At 43.7% G+C, this 25,117-nt stretch overlaps 1 protein-coding gene across 7 annotated transcripts in view; it reads right to left on the bottom strand.

Annotated features, from left to right (window-relative positions):
* ARHGAP26 (Rho GTPase activating protein 26) overlaps positions 1 to 25,117 on the bottom strand; it is a 427,680-nt gene that overhangs the window by 294,961 nt on the left and 107,602 nt on the right. For all 7 annotated transcript variants that reach the window (XM_011282717.4, XM_019833787.3, XM_011282723.4 and 4 more), the window contains exons 4-7: positions 21,825 to 21,896; positions 16,210 to 16,311; positions 8,424 to 8,534; positions 309 to 413 (exon numbers count right to left, since the gene is read on the bottom strand). In XM_011282717.4, the coding sequence (XP_011281019.1) occupies positions 309 to 413; positions 8,424 to 8,534; positions 16,210 to 16,311; positions 21,825 to 21,896 (390 nt within the window). The remainder of the gene's footprint in view (positions 1 to 308; positions 414 to 8,423; positions 8,535 to 16,209; positions 16,312 to 21,824; positions 21,897 to 25,117) is intronic.

Below are 25,117 nucleotides of genomic sequence, written 5' to 3'. Positions count from 1 at the left end.
AGAAGGGAGGCTGGGCCTTCCACTGCCAAAGGAAATCCTGATCCTAGTGCTACAGATTTAAAACAAAAATAGCAGGACTTCCGAGAACATAAATAGTGCTTAGAAATAACAGAAAAAAGGATGATGCTCTAACCTGGGGCCACCAAGCACCCGAGAAATGCCTGCCCCCAGCTGCCCTTTGAACCCAGGCAAGACCCATGCTCCTCATGCATTCTAATCCACGTAAGTGATCTCTATGCAACCAGACCCATACTTTGTTCTTTCCTTCCCTGAACCAGGGAAAGGAAGCCTGCCCCTTGGCCACTCACGTTCTGTATGCTAATGGTCAACTGTGTCTTGAAGTCACCGAAGTCCTTGGCCAGTTCATAACCATGGTGATAGAAAGTGAAGAGTCCTTGCAAGAACGCCAGTAGCTGTAAGGAAGGAAGGAGGGCAGAGGTCACATCAGCACGCTAAAGAGAGATTATGTAGCTTTATCCGAATTCCCAACCTTGGTTTGAAAGCCTCGAATAAAGTAATAAAAATGCCTATCATTTAATGAGTGCTAGCTACTTGCATGCCCGACACTGTAACATCTTATGCCTGCCCTCACTAAAAGCTCATAAAGACCTAGAAGTTGAGTACTATTGTTGTCTCCATTTTAATATTGAGAAAGTTCAGAAACATTAAATAACTCGCTCCAAAATCTTAAGTAACAATCAGGATTTGAAACCAGATTCACCTGGCACCAACATCCAAGCTCATACTCTGAGCCTCAGCACTTTCTAAGAAAATCACTTCTTCAGAAACTGAAGACCAGTCTCCAAGTGCAACTCAGTCTCCTTCAAATACATCTGTAGTATCAGGGTACCATGCAGGAAAGTACGGTTATACTGAGAGCCAACAAAGAGGGAAGACAAGGAAGCTGTATGTTCCAAACCTGCAGTGTAACAGTCAAAGTTAAAAAAAAAAAAAAAAAATCACCCAGAGCAGGCTTCAGCTCAAGTGTGCTTCTGTGCTTTCCTTTAAGCAGGTAAACACTATGGATGCCGTAATTAAAATATTCCCATGTTTCCACATTTTCAGTTATGATGGCTCCCCTAATTTCTCCTTTAAATCCCCCTAAGCTAAAACATAGTAAGTCCATTCACTGTTTAGTCTTGTCTTAAACGAAGAATGAAAACATCTGTTCAGCATGATTCTCATAATACACCTTCATACACTTAAAACTACTAAGATCCCCACCCTGAGCCCTGCCAGTCTTTACTTTTTCAGCCTCAACAAATGTTCATGCCATGTTTCCTCCCAGAACCTACACGCAAACCTACTGTTGTTAGGTTTCCCTTGCCCCTTCCCAAACTCTACACATCCTGCCTCTGCACCAAACCTCAATCAGAAGAAAGGACTGTAATAAAAGTCTAAACAAGGTTTAAAAGAACCACAACTTTACTTTGTTACAAGCTCAATCATACTGCATTTGGGGACCATCCCTGTGGTCTGAGTGGTCCACTCTGATTTCACTGACCTGCCTCCAATACATGTTACATAAAGATACAGCTGCTTTAAACAGATGTTGGCAAGGATGTGAGAATGCAGGGAAAGAGGAACACTCTTGCACTGTTGGTGTGAATACAAAGTGGTGCAGCCACTCTGGAAAACGGTATTGAAGTTCCTCAAAAAATTACAAACAGAACTACCCTACAACCCAGAAATTGCACTACTAGGAATTTATCCAAAGGACACAAAAATGCTGATTCGCAGGAGCACATGCACCCCAATGTTTATAGCAACACAACATTATCAACAATAGCCAAATTATGGAAATACCCACTGACCTATGAATGGATCAAGAAGATGTGGTGTGTGTGTGTGTGTGTGTGTGTGTGTGTGTGTGTGTGTGTGTGTGTGTAGGAATACTACTCAACAATGAAAAAGAATGAAATCTTGCCATTTGCAACAACATGAATGGAACTAGAGGGTATTATGCTAAAAGAGGTAAGTCAGTCAGAGAAAGACACATATCATATGATTTCAATCATATGTGGAATTTAAGAAACAAAACAGATGAACATAGTGGAAGAAAATGAAAAATAAGATAAAAACAGAGAGGGAGACAAACCATAAGAGACTCTTAAACACAGAAAAAACTGAGGATTGCTGGAGGGGTGTTGGGTGGGGGGGGGGGGGGCTAAACAAGCAAAGGACATTAAGGAGGGAAACTTGTTGGGATGAGCACTGGGTAGTGTAGGTAAGTGATGAATCACTAAATTCTATTCCTGAAATCATTATTATACTATATGTTAACTTAGATTTAAATAAATATAAGAAAGATAAAGCTGCTTTGCTTTACATTGTTTAATTTTCCAGTCCCTAAACTAACATACCTTTAGTAATTAAACATAATCTCATTTTTTTTTCACCTACCTCTACTCCTCTACTCTTCTGAGAGGCAGCGCTAATAATGTTCGCAAAGAAAATTCAGCCCGTGGTAAGCACTAAGGTATGTGCTACTCTCCCTTAGTTCAAAGGAAAGAACAATCTTTAGACTAAGCCAAATGACCAGCCCACTTTATCAAAGAGCTCTGTACTGTGAAGTAAGGCAAAATCCAGCTTTTAATAATAAGAAATCCTGACTTCCCACCCCTATTATCCCCAGAGCAACTATCCCCTTAGATCCTCATGGGAGATTGAGAAGCAGGCCTAGCTGGGTCCTCTGTTTCAAAAACTATGTAGTGACACCATATATAGATCACTAACATAAATCAATTAAATGGTGGTACACCACATAGAATCACCAAAGACTAATAATGAATTCTTTTCTTCAAAGATGACAGAAGCTTTTGAACTCACTCTATATAAAATACATTTTGGGGAGGAAAGCTCATGATTTTCCTCCTGGAAGACTCCAGTAGAGAAGAATAGAGAAGAATAGAGAAGAAGGAGCTCTTAAGCCAAACCTAGTGTCAGTGTTCACAATGAAAACTGTTTTTTCTGATCTCTTCCTTCCCCCACTCCCCCACCCCACCTGTCATTGAATGCTCCGCCCATCAATTTTCCAAGGCACTGAACCATCCTCTCCTGGAGAGTAATGCAGAAGATAAGCAGCTAATTCTAAAGTCATTCCTCCTATTAACTCTGATTTATCTTCCACTGAAAGTCAACAGGGCCTCTCACGCCAAATGTAATTAAACACACTCCAGAAGCTCACGAACACACCACCTGGACGTGCACACAAGTGCTCCAAAGGCAGAAAGTTACTAGTATTTATTTTGGTTCTCACTTCCTTTGGTGTCATGCTTCATTGTCCATTCGTCTATGGGAAATGATTCCATAGATATTGTTAACTTTGGCCCACTTCCCTCCTCCCCTGGCAACATATCTCTTCCCCACCCCACCCCCACCTTCTGACATCCCCTCCCCACACAATGCATGAACCTTTGAATCTATCACCCAGTGGGAAATGAAAGACCACTTCCCAGTGGGCGGGCGAGACCCACAGAAAGACCCCAGAGATGGGATCATCTGTCTGCCTCAAAGGAATTCTTGTACTCAAACCCACAGGAGACAAGCTCCTTGGAGCCCCACCTTGGCTGGCAGAGAAGCAGCACATCCACACAGACTCTCCCCTGAACAGTCAGCAATGCAAAATCACAGCATGACAAAGGAAATACCAAAGAAAGACCTTCTCCACCTCCCTCTGCCTCCTTCCCCCATCCTTGTTTTCCTCAGAAAGTAAGAAAAATCTATTTCTATTTCCTACCAGACAACATAAGCTGTATGTATTTTTTAAGTAAGTAAAAATGTAACTGCTTCATTTAGTGACAGCTGCATCATTCCGGACTATCTGCTAAATTTAGATGGTTTCCATTCATACAACAAAGCTATTGTTATAGGCTGAATTGTGTTCCCCTACCCCAACAAAAAAACAAAATTATGTTAAAGTCCTAACCCCAGTAGCTCAGAATGTGATTTTATTTGGAACTAGTCTTTATGAAGGTAATCAAGTTAATGTTAGCCAGTAGGCCCTGACATAAAATGAACGGTGTCCTCATAGAAAGGGGATACAGTATTCGGACAGAGAAACACACAGAGAGAAGACACCTTTACAGCAAGGAATGCCGAATACTGCCAGCAAACTACCAGAAGCTAGAAGGAAGGAAAAATCATTTTCCTACAGGTTTCAGAGGGAGCATGGCCCTGCTGACACCTTGATCTTGGACTTCCAGCCTCTACAACTATGAGAACTCAGCACAGGCATGCTGACAGGATGCCTGTTCAGCAAGACAGATATACTCAGACTGATGTGTTACAAGATGCACTGCAGTGTCAGTGTCCAGATCCGACTGGGGAAGGGGGAAGCCCAAGAAAGGATCCAACAAATCAAAGGGAAAATGAAGACCTGCACTGGGGCAGAAGACCAAGGGCAGGAAGGGACAGCACCAAAAAGTATTTACAAGATACATCTCAGAAGATGCAGTGCCTGATGAATGCAGGGAATGAGCTCTCCTCAGCACTAGATTACTTTCCATTATGAAAACTCAGGGAATGTGGCTTCATCCTCAAGAAGGGAGTAGGTCATTATCTGCAACCCCAAATCTCCAGAACATTTAGTACTTCAATAAGGAAATACAGGCTTCTAGGGCACACACAAGAAAATATGGTTTAGATCCCAGAAGTCTGAATTTTCTTCTTTGGAATACTCGAATCTTGCTTCTTTTTCTGAAGGTCAATAACATCCTAGTACTTGAAGTTACTTTGTAAGAAACAAATGAACATAGTCAATATGCACAGAGGTCCCTTGAAAGGCTGGAAACCAACTACAACCCTGACTACAACCAACGCAAAATATGAATATCCACACCAGGTGCCCCAGCAATTTAGTTCAGTAAATTTCCTGCTGGTTTCCTTTCCACCTGTAAGCAATCAAATACTGTTTCGTACAGACTAACAACCAGACCATTCCAGTTCTGCCAGGTAGCAGATGTCACCTTAGGGAATAAATGTGCTTCCGTTTCCCCATCTGAAAACAGATATAAAGCAGCAATTACCTACCCTCAGAGATAGTATAAGAGTTGGACGGCCATATGGGGGTGAAGTGATTCTTAGTGTACGACACAGTTTGACCTAATCCTCAATTGTTATTTCATGGTCTTCTGTACAATCTCAGCCAGGGGTTCAAACTTAAATGTGTGACACGATCGCCATAGAGGGTTTGGTGAAATAGGGATTACTGGGCCCCACCCCCAATTTTGGGGTCTCGGCTAGAGCCCGAGAGTCTGCATTTCGAAGACTTTGACAACCACTGATCTAATCGGTGGTGTTTTGATCAATCTCTCCCACTATCCATAGCTCCTGAAGCAGTGACCAGCCCATAAACTGGTGGATCGAGAAACGAGAACTTCTGTAAAAGGAGTGAACATGCGAATTCTACATCCAGCCTCTCAATCACTCATTTAATTTCACTTTGGGCAAGTTCCTATCACTTTCTCTTCATTCTAATAAGGGGCCAGAAATCATTTCTTATTAGCTCTCCAGGTGCCTCAGTGCACGGCCTATGAAACATCTGCAAACCGCAAAGGTTTTCCACTCTTTACATCCCTCGGGCACTTCCCCATATCCTCCCTCCTGTCCAACCTGCTACTGCACTGCTTGCTACCTTGGCGACCTCCCTACTACAACCATCTTGCTTCCCAAATGAGGCTTTGAACTCCTCAGACACAGCAGTGGGGTCTTCAGCCATTTCCCTGGTATTCACGAGGTAAACGCTTTCAGATTCACCAAGACTTTTTAGATTAAAACAGGCAGGCACCGTTAATATTGGCACTTGTCGCATGTGCTCATCTGAGGAGACCCTGGGTGACTGAAGCTTAGATATTCCTCTATCTTAGAATAAAAAAGTAATTGCTACCTGGGTGCCATTTAGGTTAGCTCCATTCTAAGCATCATACGTGAGGAAACTGATTCCTCTTAACATCTTTATAGGATAGGTGGTACTATTTTACTCCTTTTGCAGATGAGGGAACTAAGGCTCAGAGAACTAAGAACCCAAGAACATACAGCTAGAATGCCTGGGCTGAGATTTCAGTTTAAGCAGTCTGGCTCTGGAGCCCTTACCAGTGATGTTTTACTGCCTCTCAAACACTCAAGATATGGATATACTACAAATGGGAGTCAGGAACTAGAAGGATTGTTCCTTGCAGGTTTAAAAAAAAAGAAAAAAAAAAAAGAAGAGGAATAGGAAAAGGAAAAGGAAAAGGAAAAGGAAGAGGAAGAGGAAGAGGAAGAGGAAGAGGAAGAGGAAGAGGAGGAGGAGGAGGAGGAAGAGGAAGAGGAAAGCCCACTTAAATCAGCAGTCATCAGGCCAAGTCCAGCCTTAGCTGGGCTGAAACCCACACATTCATGAGAAATCAATGTCTACTGCTCCAAGAGGTTATGTGTTGTTACCCAGCAAAAGCTTACAGACACAATATCTGATTCACGAGGAACACCTACTGGGAGATACAAGGGGACAACAAGAACAACAAAAACACCTCAAAGAAGTAAGATAAGCCAATTAAAACCCAAGACATCAAAAGCAAGCAATTGTCGGGGAGCCTGGGTGGCTCGGTCGGTTAAGCGTTCGACTTTGGCTCAGGTCATGATCTCACGGTCCGTGAGTTTGAGCCCCGCGTCGGGCTCTGTGCTGACAGCTCAGAGCCTGGAACCTATTTCAGATTCTGTGTCTCCCTCTCTCTCTGCCCCTCCCCTGTTCATGCTCTGTCTCTCTCTGCCTCAAAAATAAATAAATGTTAAAAAAAAAAAATTTTTTTTAAAAAGCAAGCAATTGTAGAATAGTATCATTGTGCACCTAAAGACTATTACAATCACTGTTGTTTTCCTCTAGAAATTCTGGTAAAATCAATTAAAAAACACCCAATGCTAATTCTGTGACAGCATTTGAATGCCTGCCCAGACCACAGGAAATAGGCTTCAGTAAACCTTTCGCTGAAAAGCTGGCTTTAACACCTCTGTGTCCTAAGCAAGGAAATCAATAAGCTCATTTTCTCTGTAGGATGGCCTCCCCCACGACACAGACTGCAAAAACAAGGGGATTTTGACAGGAGACCGTGATAGAGACCACTACTAGACAGGAAGCTGGCTCTCAAGTTTCCAATATTCACATAAGAAGACTGAGGTAATTAAGGATATTAAAGAATTTGCCAGGGGTGCCTGGGTGGCTCAGTCACTTGAGCGTCTGATTTTGCTCAGATCATGATCTCACAGTTCGGGAGTTCGAGTTTCACATCAGGCTCACTGCTGTCAGCCTATCAGTGCAGAGCCCACTTTGGATCCTCTGTCCCCCTCTTTCTGCCCTTTCCCCACTTGCGCTCTTGAAAAAATAATTATTTTTTAAAAAGAAGAACTTGCCAGATGAGGTGGCTGAGAAGGAAAGCTCAAAATCCTAGTTCCAATACAGTAAAAAAAAAAAAAAAAAAAAAAAAAATCTAAGTATCAGATTCCAAAGCCACCAGAGTCTGATAAAACTATTACCAAGTTAACATCCCTCAAAAGCATCCCAAAATTTTATGAATTAGAAATGGAGCACAGAACACTCTTTACTGAAACAAGTGGTTATTTTCTCTCCGTTTCTTATAGTTTTATTGTTTGCTTAAGAAAATCACTTTCTGAAATCTAGGTAGGTAAGAGTCTTACTTCTAGAAAGACTCCAGGCTTGAGTCTAAATCAGAGGCTGCATTTTTAGTGAAAAATGCAAGGTCTGCACGAGTTTGAAATCGAGGCCCACGTGTTCTCTCAGTGTTTCCATGACATTTTTGTACTGTGCATTCTGAGTGCAACACAAGGGCAGGGCAGCACTACCACTGCACAAAGCCACACCCATGCTAAGGTGGCCTCAACTAAAGCCAGACTGGTTTGCACACTACAACCTTTCTCTCCCCGCTACTCGGTTATAACCAACTACAGTGAGAAATCACTTTATATAGTACCTTTTAATGCACGGAAGGAGCGTGGAGGGGCTTTGAACTCTGCAGACAAAAAGAGGAAAGTATCATGTACATTCCCCTTTTTCCTTAGGCAACTACTACGTTTGGATTATTTGAGGGAGAAAGGAAGGGGGTGGGAGGGTGGAAAGTTAAGGTGTAATCACTACTGTTGGGCAAGATGAACACTCCTCCCCCTGCCCTACTTCTACCTAGAAACCAATTAGCACAACACAGCAGGGCCAGAGGAAGCACTATCACTTCTGCTCAGTTTGCCCAAGAATGGCCACAGGGGACAGTCCAGGGTAGACAGACTGACAAAGCACTGTGACTTGACAGAAGGCACAGTACCAGGGCTGATCAACCTCTTCATCAGCAACTTAGAGCATTTTGTCATCTAGGCAGTGGAATGAGGGCTGGAGGTCAAAGTCCGGGTATACCATTAAACCCTGAGCATCTACTTACCGGCTCCACGAACTCAAACATCTTTCTCTCTTGGACTTCCTGCACCTTGAAGACATACTCCAGGGATACTTCATAGAAATGCTGCCGGACCAAGTCCACTTGGCTGTCTGCCTGCAAACAAGACAGAATTTAAGAGCAAAGTCAAGTCACTACGCAAGGAGAGCATTCAGCAAGCAGGCCACAAAATTCCTTGGAGATGGTTTTTATATACAATTCAGACAGCATGAAACAGACCTAAGACTAGTGACAATGTCCTAGGCACCATGTCCTTAGGCATACATATATTACATGACATTATTCGCTCCTCATTCACTATAGTGACTTAATCCTCATCCAATTCCTAAAAAGAAGATATTCTCATTACCTCTAAGTGACAGGAGGAAAATGATGTCTGCTAACATTAAGGAACCTGAAGCAGCCAGTACACGGCAGAGTTGGGATTTTTGTGCTTGTGGATCTGCCTCCAAGACCCTTGATCATCTTTAAACTAGGAGGCTGTACCGTCTCCCCACACCCAGGGGCAGACCTGGGTTCTAAAGAAGATAGATTTTTAAGGAGAAAAAAAGAAAACCTGCAGGGTTCTCCCCATCCCATTAGGAATGAACAAAACCAGCTGTTAGAGGGCAGGGGCCTTTAGGAAAGGACATTTCCACATGAGTTTCACCTATTTTCTGGTTTGTCAAGGGACAAACTGTCAGTTTACTTCAGCAGAGTAATTACACTATTCCATCTAAGCCTCCTTTCTCCGTCCATGCAGAGGGGGTGCTGCATAGGCCCACACATGCGTACAGTCAAACCACTGATGCAGGATACAGACAGCAGGGGAGAAAATGAGCCTGGGTAGAATAACAAGATGCTATTAAGTACCTCAACTATCACTGTGAAGTTCATAACATTTCCACACTATTGCTATGCCACCTCACTGTTACAGTGAATGCACATCTCAATGACAAAAAATATTAGTATTTTTTTAAATTTTATCCACTTATTTTTTAGAGAGAGTACACATGAGCAGGGGGAGGGCAGACAGAGGGGGACAGAGAATCCCAAGCAGGCTACGCACTGTGAGCACAGAGCCCAACTGGGGCTCAAACTCACAAACCGTGAGATCGTGCCCCTGAGCCGAAATCAAGAGCTGGACACTTAACCAACTGAGCCACCCAGGCGCCCCTTAAGATTTTTTAATAAAAATGAATATCCTGGTAGTGGGAAACAAACATCTGCCTTCTTTAGAAGTGAAGGGGTGAGAAACCATTCTATAACATACTTCACAGAGACAGACAAAGCCCCCAAAGAAATACCTCTTCCAGTGTTCCTTTGTCAAGATCCCTGCAGAGGAAACTGGGGACATATCTCCCATTACACCAAATATGACACTGCTATCTTTCTATCTAAAGAACGTGGCAAATCATTCATTCATTCAACCATCATGCACAAAAAGAAATTTCCTTCATGGAACTCACAACATAGGGAAGCAAAGAGATTCTAAATACTTATGTCCATAAACAGAAAATTACAAACCCTGGTAAAGCACAAACAGCCCATTCAACTCTCCTGTGAGCAACTTCCTCCTAGGTCAACATATTAACACATAGAAGCTAATTGGCTAAGTGCTGGGTGGGGAGGCAACCAAAACACACACACACACACACACACACACACACACAGCGAAGGGCTAAACTTGGGGGTATTTTCTAAGCCTCTAAGCAGGGGAAGCTGGTATCTGCGGACTGAGAGATCTTTATTTGGAGGCCCAGTTTCAGAAAGTGCTGTACCCTCCTTCCCCAGGTGTGGCTCTTCAGACCACTGGGCTGATCCCTTCCACCTGGGCTCCTGCCAGCTAAGCCCCATATGCTCCTGCAGCCTCTAATTTCCTCATAGTGCAAATCCAACACACTTACACCAGGGACGCATCCACTTCCCCTGACCACCCACACACCTCAAACATCCTCCTTGCTCAGGCTTGCCAACTGACACTCCAACTCAAGAAAGGGTCATTCTGGAAATTTGCAACATGGCTCCTGCCGTTAGGCAGCAATGGAGGAAACTCCTAGGAGACAGACAGCAGAGCCCGGCATCAGTCAGGGAGCTAACAGCCCAAACATCTGTGTTGGACTTGCAGTTCTATCATTTTCTAGGTGGAGAGACCTACTCAAGTCACTTATCCTCTCTGGGGCTCTTTCCCACACCTGGAGGTAGTATCCACCCTTGTGAGAAAATGAGCTAAAGGATGTGAACAATTTGAAAGCCAAAAAGGGCTATGTGCACATCTGCTGTTACTACCACCAAGCCCTTCAGACAGATGGGCTTCAGCTCCTCCCCCCCAAGTCAACCATGGGTCTCGGGGTGACTAAACTCCTTTCCTAACTAGTCTCCCTGTTTTCTTTCTCTCCCCCACCCCAATCCAGCCTGCACCCAGCAGACAGAAGAGCTTTCTTAAAACTGGAATCAGAAGGGGGTGCCTGGGTGGCTCAGTCGGATAAGTGTCTGACTTCGGCTCAGGTCATGATCTCACGGTTCGTGGGTTCGAGCCCTGCATCGGGCTCTGTGCTGACAGCTCGGAGCCTGGAGCCTGTTTCAGATTCTGTGCCTCCCTCTTTCTCTGCCCCCACTCAGGCTCGGTCTCCCTCTGTCTCAAACATGGTTTGCAAGACCCTGTGTGACCTGCCTCCCACCTCCCTGCCTCCACCAATGCATCTTCCCTGTACTCCAGCCTCCCAGATTGACTCCCTTCCCCCTAACACTCCAAATACTTTGCAATTGGTGTTCCTTCTGCTTGCAAACCTCTTCTCCTAAATATTCAGTTTTTTAAAACTTTAAGGCACCATAAGAAACTTTTACATTATGACCCAAAAAACATGCCTTATAATTTTCTTCTGTTCTAGCTTCCTCTATTCTATTTCATGACCCAGTAATTCAGATTTTTATGACACACAATTCTTAAAAAATACTTTATTTGAGAGAGAGACAGAGAGACAGAGGGAGCGGGAGCAAGTGCAGAGGAAGGGCAGAGAGAGAGAGACAAAAAAAGATTACCAAGCAGACTCTGCGCTGATAGTGCGAAGCCTGAGGCCGGGCTCGATTCCACAAACCTTGATGCCATGACCTGAGCTGAAATCCAGAGTTTGACCCTTAACCAAATAGGTCCCGAGGTACCCCTAAAATATGTTATTTTTAAATAATTTCTACACCCAGTGTGGGCCTCAAACTCACAACCTTGAGCTCAAGAGTTGTATGCGCCACTGACTGAGCCAGCCAGGCACCCCAATACACACACAACATCAAGAATAGCGTCCTAGCTTTTCTCTTAGTGGTCCTTCTCATCCTTCTAGTTTCAATTCAATTGTTAACCTCTTTAGAAAAGGCTTTAGTGACCATGTTAATGTATATAAGGTAAAAAGCGCTGGGGTAACCTACCGCCCCAATTTATTTCCTTATCGCTATGTAAAATTATTTTCAATGCTTTTCTCTGCCTGTGGCTCACCTACTGCAATAGAATGTCAATGAGAGCAAAGACTTTGTCTCGTTTTTCCACTTTTCTATCCCAGCTTCCAGAACATTGCCTGGCCCATAGTAAGCATTCAAGAGATGCCTAAGGAATGAATAAATTGATCTCTACGTGGCCATCAGTGATCCAGTTCTCAGAAGAAATGCATAACTCAATGCATTTCCACAGGAAAGAGAAGAAGAAATCCAATTAGAATGGTAGGTTTCTTGGGGCGCCTGGGTGGCTCAGTTGGCTGGTTGTCCGTCTTCAGCTCAGGTCATGATCTCACAATCTGTGAGTTTGAGCTCCCCATCGGGCTCTGTGCTGACAGCTCAGAGCCTGGAGCTTGCTTCAGATTCTGTGTCTCCCTCTCTCTCTGCCCCTCCCCCTCTCACAGTCTTTCTCTCACTCTCAAAAATAAACAAACATTTTTTTAAAAAATTTTTTAATTAAAAAAAAAAAAAGAATGGCAGGTTTCTTTTGCCAATGCCTTTGCTCACCTGGGCCATAGAGTTCTTCACATCATTAGACACCCTCCCCCCCCCCCCCCCCCCCGCAATGGACTGGTAGGCCAGGAGTCCAGCCCACCTGGCAAGCCACTCAAGATGGTTTCCTGCTTGTTACTTGAGAAATGGTTCATCTACCAGCTTGTCTGAGATGCATCAACCACTCTATGCTTCTTGGAAAACAAACACTGTCCTAGGCTCTAAGTTCATGAAAGCGGATCATTCATTTACTCTCCACAATACACTCAACACCTGAATGGACTCACAGAAGTATGCAATGAATATTTGTTACGTGCATATTGTCTTTAAAGCTTCTTAGCCCTTGGGGAAAAAAAAGTTAATTTACAAAATAATCATCCACTAGATGGCAGTGTCATTCCACATCACTGCACTATAATTTTATCCACCAAAAGTAGGGATTGGCTAGAATTTCAAAGTATTCAGTTCAGAGCTCTGCAATTAGGTAAGAATTCTGGATAATCAAAGAAAGTACATTTCATTAAAAGTGCACGAGGTGTCTGGTAATATTCCCAAATTGATTTTTTAATAAATGTGAGAAAATCATCACTTAATAGCTGGAAGACCTTGAACAAATCCCTTTACCTCTGCAAGGAACCCAGTTCCTTCAAATGTATTTCCAGTAGATTCAATCAGAAGATTACCAAGGTCCCTCCTTCAGGTGGTGAATCGTATCTCAATGACACTGGCATTGAATAACAATGGCTGCCTAGCTGCCCAGCAACAACCCTCCCTCCCAAGGTAAAGACCCAATTAGGAGAGTACAGTGAGTTAAAAGAGCTCCAGGGTCAGGGGCCAGGGTTCACAACCTCACTGACTAGCTACAGGCAGGCTATTGAATGGTGAGGGAATAAATCTGTCCCTCACAGAGTGGTTATAAGGATTTGAGAAGATTCCAAGTGCCTAACACAGTACCTAAATAAGCATCAGTAAATATTTGCTGGCCTTATTGTTGTGGTCAATGAAAAGTATCGTATTGTTTTTGTTGTTATAAGATTTTTATCAATTTAATTCAGCTCAGGCACAACTAAAAAGCAATGCTCAAGAATACCCGGACCTTAAAGACTTACAGCCCACTCCTTGCCCTCATAGTACTTAGAAAGTGTAACGAGGTCAAAGACAAGCACACAAAGAACCACAAAAGAGTGTAATGTAGAAATGCCCACTAATACCTGTAACTGACAATGTCAGGGCTATAGAGTAAAAGTTGGTGTCCCTGCCAACATTCGTATGTTGAAACCTAAGCTCCAATGTGACAGCACATGGAGGTGGGGCCTTTGGGAGATGACCAAGTCATAAGGGTGGAGTCCTCATGAATGGAATGAGTGCCCTTATAAAAGAGACCCCAGAGAGCTCCCTTGGTCCTTTCACCACATGACACCACAACAAGAAGAGTCATCTATAAGCTCTCACCAGATGCTAAATCTGCCAGCGCTACAATACTGACCTTCCTAACCTCCAGAACTGTGAGAATTAAATTTCTGTCTCTATAAGCTGCCTCACCTATGGTATTCTCTTTTACTAGCCTGAACACGCCAATGCAGTGACGAAGAGTACCATTCAATTCGGGAACGGGAAATGGGGAGGAACGAGCCAGTCATAGGGATAATACTTTATATTTGTTTAGCAGCCATAACACACATCCCCATACATGAAGTAGAGAGAACAGGTACTTTGTATTTTACAAAAAAATGGAACTAAAAAATCAGAGAGGTGAGTACTTGCCCCAGGTCACACAGTGAAAACATGCAACAGCAGGCCTTGAAGTAAGGTATCACTTTCCCAGCCAGTGCTCTGGGCTGACACTGTACTATCTTGGGGGGGAGAGGATATTGGCATGGCTTTAAAAGAGTATGTTACAGTCATCCCAGACCAAGGAAGCAGCATCCAGGCATGGAGAGAATAGACCAGAAAAGCATCCTCACACTGGGGAATGCCATGCCTACAGACTAACTGTGCTATGGGCCCATCAACACCAACAGGTGCTAGAACAATCACACAGTTGTTCAACTCTCAACGACCCTGACTCACCTAACTGCTTAGGAACTGCAGAGCTGGCCACATCTAATGACTCTAAGAAGGCTAACTCACTAAACAGTGAGGGCATCAGGACAGATCCTAATTTATCATGGATAACTGCATATTCTTGGGCATCTTCCAGTGCCCATACCCCACACACAGCTGGGATCCCGTCCAAGGAATTAAGTACTTTATATACGATCCAGTGAAAATAGGTTTTCTTTAGCCTCCTCCGGCACATCTGACAAGATTCACCTGAGGAGCTAGGCTACCTTCAAGAATCACCTCCCCATGTGTTTGCTCCTTTTTCCCCAGTCAGGTAGGAAATCTTCCAGGATAGGTTAGTGTTTTCTACTTTTCACACCAAATACTCAGTTGCTATTAGCTGGCTGACTGGCCAAGAACTGATCTGCAAAGCCCAATACAAACACTTGTTGCTGGCAGTGTTGTTGACTCCTCTTCATCATTTACACAATTGGTTTAAACTCGCATTTCAAAGCAAAGGGCTCTGAGAGCAAGACATTCCTAAGTGAGGATGTGCAACAAATCGAACAAATCGGGTTGGGAGGGGTTCAGACTCCACCATCTCCTATGTTATCTTCATTTTTCATCCTTTAACCATATGATCTTCATATTAACTTGCATGTGACAGAAGCACTGCATGGTATTTGCTCAAAAACAAAGTAAACTGAAGAATGAAGGCTAGCTTGACAAGTGTCCATCAAATGATGAACGGATAAAGATGTGGTATACACACAAACACACACACACACACACACACACAATGGAGCATTACTTGGGCATTAGAAAAGATACCTTGCTATTTTCAATAATGCAGATGGAGCTACATACAGAGTGTAATGCTAAGTGAAATAAATCAGAGAAAGACAAATACCATATGATTCTACTCATGGTATTTAAGAAACAAAATAAATGAGCAAAGGGAAAAAGAGAGAGAAGCCAAGAAACAGACTCTTAACTACAGAGAACAAGCAGATGGTTACATGGTGGGAGGTAGGTGGGGGGGATGGGTGAAATAGACAATGGGGGTTAAGGAGTGCACTTGCTGTGATGACCACTGGGTGATGTATCAAAGCACTGAATCACTATATTGCACATCTGAAACTAATACCACACTGTATGTTAATTAACTGGGATTTATATTTAAAACTTAAAAAAAAAAAAAGAATGAGGGGCTAACTTGGAAGTCACAACCTCTCTTTACCACATACCTGAGAAAGGTGAAGTAAATTGTTAAGAGTTAAATAAAATGACATTCGTGTAGTCAACTTTGGAGTTCCACTAGTAACCTGCTCGGTCTTCCAGAAACCACTCCTTTACCATGCAAGTCTCCATGAACTAAATGAGAAATATGACAGATCCATGGTTGCAAAGTTAACTTATCTTTCCAAGTGAATTACTCTTCATGCCAATCCAGAAAGTCCTAGGGCAGGCCAGATAATTTATCTCTTGTGAAACAAGAAACGGCTGCCCCACAAGGAGGTGAGTGACACTGACCAGCAGTATATGCCCCCGCCCACCTGGTAGGTTGGACAGCCACAAAAGGAGTGTTGTGGATGTGAAGATACAAAGGGAATCCAGGCATTAGGCATCTGATGAGGGATCAGCGTCAAGCTCCTGGTTTCTGAGGCCACTTCAAACCCTAGGATTTTCTGGCAAGGAGGAACGGGCACATATTCTACAGCAACACATAGAAATTAAACACCTTGTTCAGGATATTAGTGAAGTTTCTTACCTCCTGAAGCTGAGATTCTTTCTTCTTAGAAGACAAATTCAAGTGTTTTTCTAAGACGCCACAATACTTTTCTGTCTCCTTGTCATACTTCTTTTTGGCTTCCTGGCAAAAAGAAGAGAGGAGGGAAAGAGTAAAACGTTGCAGGAATAAAAGCAACCTTGTCAAGACCTGCCGGCTCAATTCCATAGGTCACCGTTCCTTCAGACCCAGAACAGCCAACTACCCATCTCTTCCTTCTCTTCAAATAATGCATATTAAGTCAAGCCAACCCTCCATCAACACACAGACCGACGGGTATGAATGCCTATCACAGAACACAATGCCAGAGACAAGGTAAATACCAGTATTTAATAGTGGCAAAGCCAGGACTCCACTTTCTAAGAACTTCAACTGTGAAAGAGAAATCTCTAATTTCTAATTCAAAGGATGTTCAAGGCCAAATAAAGGAACAAAGTTACCTATGAAGCTAATCCCAAAGCAGTAAGACCTACTTAAAGCTTAAATCGGACCAATCTAGGGTAAGGGCAGATTCAGCTTTAACAGCAGTCAAAAAGTACTTAATATATAGACCTAAATATTCCTGGGCACAATACTGAACACATGTGGGTCTCTGAACTGAAGAGGAATTCAAATTAAAACAAAGACAACAAATGTGTTCACAGCAGCATCAGTTATAAAAACAAACAAAAAGGCAAAAGCACATCACTGCCCAAATACAGGGTTTCAGATAATCAAAGGGTGGGACATCCAATAAATGGAACTAGGAAGGCTAGGTGGTCATATGGCAAGCTGCTCATAATGTAAGGGAAAGTATTAGTATCATGATATGAACTTGGTGCATCCTACATAGAATGTATCTACCTACAGACAAAGATTAGATGGAAAGATAAACGAAAATAATCAAGTTAAGGAAATGGGATAATGGGTGATTTTCTCCCTCCATTTGGGAAATTTTTATTTGCCTACATTAATAACTTTCAAAATGAAAAATAATATAAATATCATAACACACATAATCCCTGCCTTCCCACCAAATCAGTGAGTCACTGAGATTCTACTTTTATCTCCCATTTTACGGAGAAGAAAACTCAGATAAATGGAGGTTAACTTGTACAAAGTCATAGTGACAGAGCTGGGATCCGAGGTCAGGGCAGGCTGCCTCCAAAGCCCACCCTTCAACCGCACTTGAGACACATGTTCACAGGCAGTCTCTCTTCCTTCCACTTTCTGGGGGGCTGGGGGGGGGGGGATGGCAAGCAAGGGGGCTGGAAAAGGCTGACACTGGCTTGAAGATAGGATCAACTTCACTAAGCGCATTATTCTTACTCCTTACTCAGGCAGAACCTAAACCAAGTATTTTTCTGCAACTCCAAGGGCTCCAAGAGGAGAAAAACTTTTGCAGCCAGGTAAGGAAATGCAGAGACATCTCCATTCATTCCACAAAGATAGAAGAAGCAATCACTCTGTGTCAGACGCCTGAAGCCACTGGAAATACAAAGTAGAAGTGGTCCCAAGCCTCATGGGGGGGGATGTTCAAGTACAAGGACAATCAACCAGGAAACATAGAAATAGCTTAATTATAGACTGCAACAAGTGCTATGAAGGAAAAAAGGTGCACTCAGTCCACAGACAGGGTCCTCAAGAGTGTGAGCTAAGACCTGCTAATCATATGAGGGACAGGGTAGAGGCTTCTAGAGCACAAGAGCAGTACCAATGCTCTGGGCAGAACACTGGGCAAGCCTAAGTGGGACAGGTGACAGAAATCACCAAGAAGCTCCCACCTGAAGTCCTGGAAATCCCAGGCCATGTCAGAACACTATTTATCTGGTCAAAAGCGAGATTCTAAGCCTCTCAAAGCGGGCACAGTCATCACATACCCTTTTTAGCGGACATGTATCCACCTCTACAAATCTGAATTTTGCTTGAAAGACTACTTATACCTAAGAACAACTCAACATGCAGAAGCAAGTGAGGAAAAAGCCTGGGGAGATACTACTCCTTCAAATTTGAGGAAGGGTACAGGCTACACATTCACTAAAGCAACTCTTTCCTTTGTAGAAACCGGCAACTTTGACCTGGGGCTCCCATTCCACTTAATGCTTGCAGATCCACTCCAGCAACCTGTCAGAAAGCCCCACAAGGAGAACCCTGTACTGGGCTAGCCCAGCTGGCCAGAGGTGAGAAAAGGCCAGGGAACATGAGTCACCAGCATTCTGTGACTTTTTGGCAATTCAAGCTGCCGCATTCCATGTTCAAGAAGACAGCCAGAGCTAAAGAGAAAGGGAAGCAGTTTCTGTTCTGAAAAAAAACAGCAACAAGACAGCCAGGGAGTAACTCTACAAAGATTTAGATAACACTCTTAAGATGGAAGAGTGGTATTCATGACTGACTCAGGTAGGAGGTGGTGCTCGCCTCCCAGGGAACCTACTGTCCGTGGCTAAATGGAGAAAAGACAGAGTTAGAATCCTGTAAGTTATTCCCAACTTCTCATGGACTGACTCTAAACAAATCACTGCCCCCCTCCAAAACTGGGTTCCCTCATCTATAAACTGATGGAGGCTCAGGTTCAGGTTTCCTCTTTCAATTCAAAGGCTGTCTAACAAAATAGGAATAAAAACAGCCACCTCCTCATTGACCTATTAGGATAAAATGAGATTAACCATAGACAGTGCTTAGCAGAGGGCCCAGCAGACAGAAAGTGCACAATAAAATTCAGTAAAGATGATGATTGGCGGCAGTGATCACAGTAGCCATGGTGGTAATGGCAGTCATCAGACTCATCATCTGAACATACCTCTTCCTTATCAAGAACACCACTTGCTTCCCATGCCCCGCTGTCCCGTGAAGGTAAGCCTTCATGGCACCTACCGCAATTAGGAATTACGTTTATTTATTAGCTTTTTGTTTCATGTCGTTCTCTCTAGTCACACCATGAGCACAGTACGTCTACTCTTGCTCTCCATCATCCTGGGGCCAGGCACAGAGTAAGTGCTCATGTATTTTTTTTTTTAATTCATGAACTGTGTGTACTGAATCTAACAGCGAACGTCAAAGGACTATACAACAGGCACTGTTCTGAGCACTTACCTGTATTCGCTTGTCTTCCTCCTAAGAACTCTAGGAGGTAACTATTATCACTGTCTCCATTCTATAGATCGGGAAATGGGTATGAAGAGGTTCAGCTACTCCCCAAGTTGACATGCCAATGGCATCAGTGAGGTTAGGGCCCACTCTTCACCATTGCTCTCTAACTTCTGTTTTACTTTCACTGCAGTGCCCGGCGCTCCAAATGCACCTCGGCTGGCAGAAAAACAAACTTCCCCAAACTCAGAATTCTAAATATAGGGTCAAGGTTATGCCAAGCTCAGGGTCATGACCTGCTGCAGGCCAGCTACCTCTGCAGCAGAAGGCCCAGGAGTCCTCCTCCCTGGCAGCCTTCACATGCAACACTAAATTCTGCTTCTTGCAAAGTAGCAACAGGTTGTTACAGCAACCGAAGCAGCACCAGAATGGGGAGAAAGGGTAATTTTAGCCCCACAGAGGCAGAGTTCAGAAACTTCCACTTGGCCGCTCAGGAGCCCTGGCTGGCTCTTAGGTATTCTTCAGTCTGCTCCCAAAACTGCCTGGTAAAGAGTTTGTTTCTTTGCTTTCTCTTAAAGGTACACAATCCTAGGATATAAATGTATGTATATGAGAAAAAGAAATGACCAAAGGAGAGGGAGGGGAAATCATCCCCAATGGCACTACACTGTTTATTAAGAAGGAGAGATTAGAGTACGTGAGAGGTAACATGTTTTGATGAGCTATGATTTTATTTGAATTCTTTTATTCTCCTATTTCTCACCATCTACAGCCCCACCTCTACCGCACTTCTGGAAAAGTACCTGCTGCTATCATTAAGATCACTGATATTACCCAAGAGTAGTCCACTCAGAATCCTGCTCCTCCTCTATGCCAACTATGGGCTTTCAGGAACCCCAGAGGCAGGGCTGAGGGCAGAGGCCAGAGTGAGAAGGCTGAAAAGATTCTTGGAAAGAGAACTCGATAAAGCGGTCTGCTCTGCTGCTGTCTCAAAGCTCTTCAGAACGTCCAGAGCCACCGCCATCTATTATCATGAACAGGAAGTACAAGTCCCAAGGCCACTAAAGTGAAGGTCCCTGAGCCTACACACATGAGAACCCAGGGAGGGACACTCATGGCAAACTCAAAATCTTAGTGGAATTAGACTCCCTTTGAATTATATATTCCGTAATCTCTGATACAAAACCCATGAGCTCTAATCTTCATAAATGTAAAGGATAAAACTAGTAGAAAGTGACTTAGAACTGGAAGAAAAATCTTTGCTATGGTCTGTCCTTCAAACTACAGTCAACCATCCCTCTGAAGAACCCTGACTGAACGGCACATTTTCTTTGCAGACCCTCATCATATTCGTTTTCAGAAGCAGATGTGCTTAGGTGGGAAGGTGGGGTGAGGAGACAGATCCCACTTTGTTGTATTTCAGTTATCTTTCTCCCACGTACAGGCACCTACTTCTCAAGGCCATTTCACGACTGAGTAAAATCTAAGCATGCTAGTAGGTGAGTGATGTTGCCCAAAGCTCCCTGCAGGTGGCGCCAGCTGAAGGATTCACAGTTCCAGAAAAACAGGAAGAAAATGTCAAAAAGCCTTTTGCTTTCATCGATTCCAGTGAAAACACTTTCCCTGCAGGTGGCCTCTAACACTCTACTGAAGGTCAAACTAGCTAGGATTTCCTGGTGATTTCTCACAGGGCAGGGGAACCCTGGAGAATCTACCTTTTAAAAATGAACAAGGGGCGCCTGGGTGGCTCAGTCGGTTGAACATCCGACTTCGGCTCAGGTCATGATCTCGCCATTCGTGGGTTTGGGCCCCGCGTCGGGCTCTGTGCTGACAGCTCAGAGTCTGGAGCCTGCTTCGGATTCTGTGTCTCCCTCTTACTCTGCCCCTTCCCCACTCATACTCTGTCTCTCAAAAATGAATAAACGTTAAAAAAAATAACAATAATAATAAATAAAAAATAAAAATGAACAAGATTCTCTTTACAGTCTTCTCAGGGACTGACAGAATCAGCCAAATTTTAGCTGCAGTCCTTCGCCATCAGCGCTAACAAACTGGGACCTAGGAGTTGAAGCAGTCCTGCTTTTTGACCTGCACAAAGTAAAAGATGTACTTTTTTAAACTAGGAAATTTCAAAGAAAACCATGACTTTTCACTTTCTCTTGAAAAATGTCAAGATCTAGCAACAAAGGGCCCATTTTCAAACACTAGCAAAAATGAGCTGTGTCCCTCCCCACCCCTTCGGGACCCCATCTGCAAAACAGTCTAGGCTCTGAGTCCTGGGTGTCCACAGTAAGTGCAATTCCCCGTTGTCCAAGCACAGATGTATCCACTAACACAAGGAGGCACGGTTTCTACCTTTGCATGATTTATGAACTAGCACAAACCAATTAGGTGACAAAATGCTAGAATGACTGCTCTGGGGTTTGACCACACTCAGTCTTACTTCAGACACTTGGGAATAACAGATGAGCCGCTATAAAATCCAAAAACAAGGCTGCCCTAAAATCCAAGAACAAAGTTTGTGTAATTCTCACCTTGGCAGCCCCAATCTGCTCCTTTCGAAACTTCTCCAAGGGAGTGATGAGCACCTCGCTGGCATTCTCAATCTGGTGAGGAGAGAAACAGAGCAGGGGAGTTGGGGGGGACACGTAAACACAAAAGCAATGATCAGTTAAGAATTCCTTCCGTGGGGCGCCTGGGTGGCGCAGTCGGTTAAGCGTCCGACTTCAGCCAGGTCACGATCTCACGGTCCGTGAGTTCGAGCCCCGCGTCCGGCTCTGGGCTGATGGCTCAGAGCCTGGAGCCTGTTTCCGATTCTGTGTCTCCCTCTCTCTCTGCCCCTCCCCCATTCATGCTCTCTCTCTGTCCCAAAAATAAATAAACGTAAAAAAAAAAAAAAAAAAAAAGAATTCCTTCCGTGTCTCACTTTAAAATTTGAGTAAGCAACACTGTGCAGGTGTTGACTGTTCACGATACATGAACTGAAAGCACGTCAGATCAAAATCTAGTCATCATCTCCAAACACGGAATTCTTCCCATGTGTGACTCACTCTTTACAGTGAGGACCTCTAAAAAGGTAAGCAACCACATGAAGGCAGAGGGGAGCTGGTGACAGGGCAGGATTTAATTTAGCCTTAAGTGACTTCTTGTAAAGGCCAATTGACCAAGTTACATTTAAGTAGATATATTTTAGACATATCAACATTGAGTCTAGGTTAAAAACAAGAAACACCTGTGGACATGCAGTGGCATGAACACCTTCTAAGCCGGACTTTGTGTATTCCTACCAGTACTGGACTAGGATCAGGACATTTGTGCCTCCAGGCCACGGCTGCCTCTCACCTTCACCCCAAGCACTCATCCCATCAGGTCCTGCACGCAACAATACCATCACCCCAAGGCACCTCAAACGCAACAAAACTTGTTCCACTTCCAAGTTTTGGCAGTTAGCCATTTCCTCAGACGCTGGATCCCTGAATTCTCTTGTGGACAACTCATTTCTTATTCTAATTCAGGTTTTGGCCTAAAGGTCACCTCTTTAGGGAGGCCTTTCCTGATCACCAGCATATTCCAAAGCAAACTTCTCACTACCTCACCAAGTGTTTTCTTCAGAAGACATAAGCCAGCTAAAGTTTCCTAATTTATCAGTACACACACACACACACACACACACCATCTCGCAAATGCTCACTTGCCCGCCATTCTCCTCCAAACACAGAAGAGTGCTGAAACGAAGGAGCACTCAAATATTTTTCATTGACTAAATCAATGAATGATTTCTTGACTGGCTGCCAACTGTGTGACCACAGGCGAAGCATTTAACCTCTCTGGGCTCTCACTTCCTAATGTGCAAAATGAGTAGGCTGGATTGTTCCAGCTCGAAGATTCCATGGTCTGTTCGAAGGCAGCAAAATATTTTACCATCTTTCCTTTTAAGTCATTCACTGCTTACTCGTCGCTCAACTAATTATTTCAGGAATCTTGTCCCAACAAAGGATTATTTTCCTAAATCACATGTGCATCCATCACAATGAAACCAACAGAGTAAATGCCAGAAGCCATAGATGGACACAGCCAAGAATTAAGTAAGCAATGTGAGGGATAAAAGGTGGCAGGTCTCCAAATTTACTGCCATTTGCCTTTTTCTCAATTTTGAGAGCACTTACCTCAGAACAGAGCATTTTAACATGAGGGTTGCAATGTTTAACTTGTTTGCTTTTTATTATTATTTGATGTTGCTTAATGGGCTCCCTCATTTAAATCTTCCACAAATCAAGTGCAAGTCTCCAAAACTCACAGTGGTGTGCTGAGCCAAGTTAGCATACACTTGAGCCAAGAGCACAATTTAGCATACACTTGACAGTAAGTTACATTTTTTCAAGAAAAAGTAAACTTAACAACAACAAAAATCCCAACGTCCAGGCTGTATCTCAAACCAATGAAATCAGAATCTCTGTACTCTGTCCCAGGCATCAGTACGTTTTAAACTCCCCGAGTTATTCCAATGGACATCCACAGCTGAGAATCTGGCCTTAAAGAGAAGCACCCCCCTCCCCCCACACACACACGAAAGCACGAACTACACCTGGGAAACAGGACGCCCAAGACCTTGCCCCATTCCTTCTACTGCTTGCTATCAGACTTCACAAGACCTCAGTGTTCCCATCTGGCCAACGAAAGACTACAGATATAGTGAGAAATAAGATTGTTCTGGGTCTAAGATTCTACGACTGTGTTATTTCCACTCCAGTCTAAGCACTGCACTGATACTGATGACACAGAAGCCCAATCTATGCTCTTCAAGAACTCACATTTACTATGGGACAGACACATGCAGTGATTATCAGACACAGTGGAGAATCAGATCCATGAACCAGATACTACGAAAATACAAAGGATGGCCAAATATCCCAGAGAGTCAGAGAAGTCTTTGCAGAGAGGTGCGGCTTTGGGAAGCTGAGCTGAATTGATGAGGCTGTCCCAGGATAAGGAGGTAGGGAAGGGGCTTGAGATGGCCAGATACTCGGATGCACATGGCAGAAAACTCAGTTCACAGACATTAATAATAAAATTGCAGAGGCAAGCTGAAGAGTATAATCCAGTCATTGTTCCCTTACCACGGGCCATAGCAATCTGCAGGGTATTCATCGAGATCTGCTCACCACACCCCCCACCCACAAATACTGACTCGGCCAAGAATCAGACTCAAAAGAATCACTTCCCTTTCTCAGGCAGTAGCACGTGCACAAACACACAAGCTTTCCCCTGCCTCCACCCACCACCAACCGTGCTGCAGCTACCAGCCTCCTGATTCTGATGCAAGCACCCAAAAATGGGCCATCAAAGTCAACAATGTCTCTCTGTCCAGGGCAGAAGGTGAGAACTTCCGCTCTGTGGGGAGTTTCAAAGAAATTCCCACATTCTTCAGTATAACACAACTTTGAGTTTGAATCCAAACTGTGACACTTTTTAACTACGTGACCTTGTGCATGTTAATTAACCATTCGAAACCTCAGTATCTTCATCTAGACAATGGGATGATATAGATACCACCTCACAGAGTCATCATGCAGGTTAAAATTAAAAATGCGTGCATACACAACGTCTTGGTCAAGGCTATGAACTGAATAACATCTCCTCAAAATTTATATGGCGAAGCCCTGACCTCTGCGAAATTAATTAAACAAAAATAAACAAAGAGGCCATTAGAGTAGGTGGCTCTAATGTTATAACAGCCTACATAAGCAAACCAAACCCCAAGGGCGTAAATCTCTCAAGGCTAAGAAATGGTGGAAGACCAATTAGGCATTCCCAAGTAAGACAAAAG

Source organism: Felis catus, chromosome A1 (genome assembly GCF_018350175.1).
Source record: "Felis catus isolate Fca126 chromosome A1, F.catus_Fca126_mat1.0, whole genome shotgun sequence".
NCBI lineage: Eukaryota > Metazoa > Chordata > Mammalia > Carnivora > Felidae > Felis > Felis catus.
This window is presented reverse-complemented; position numbering and strand designations above follow the sequence as displayed.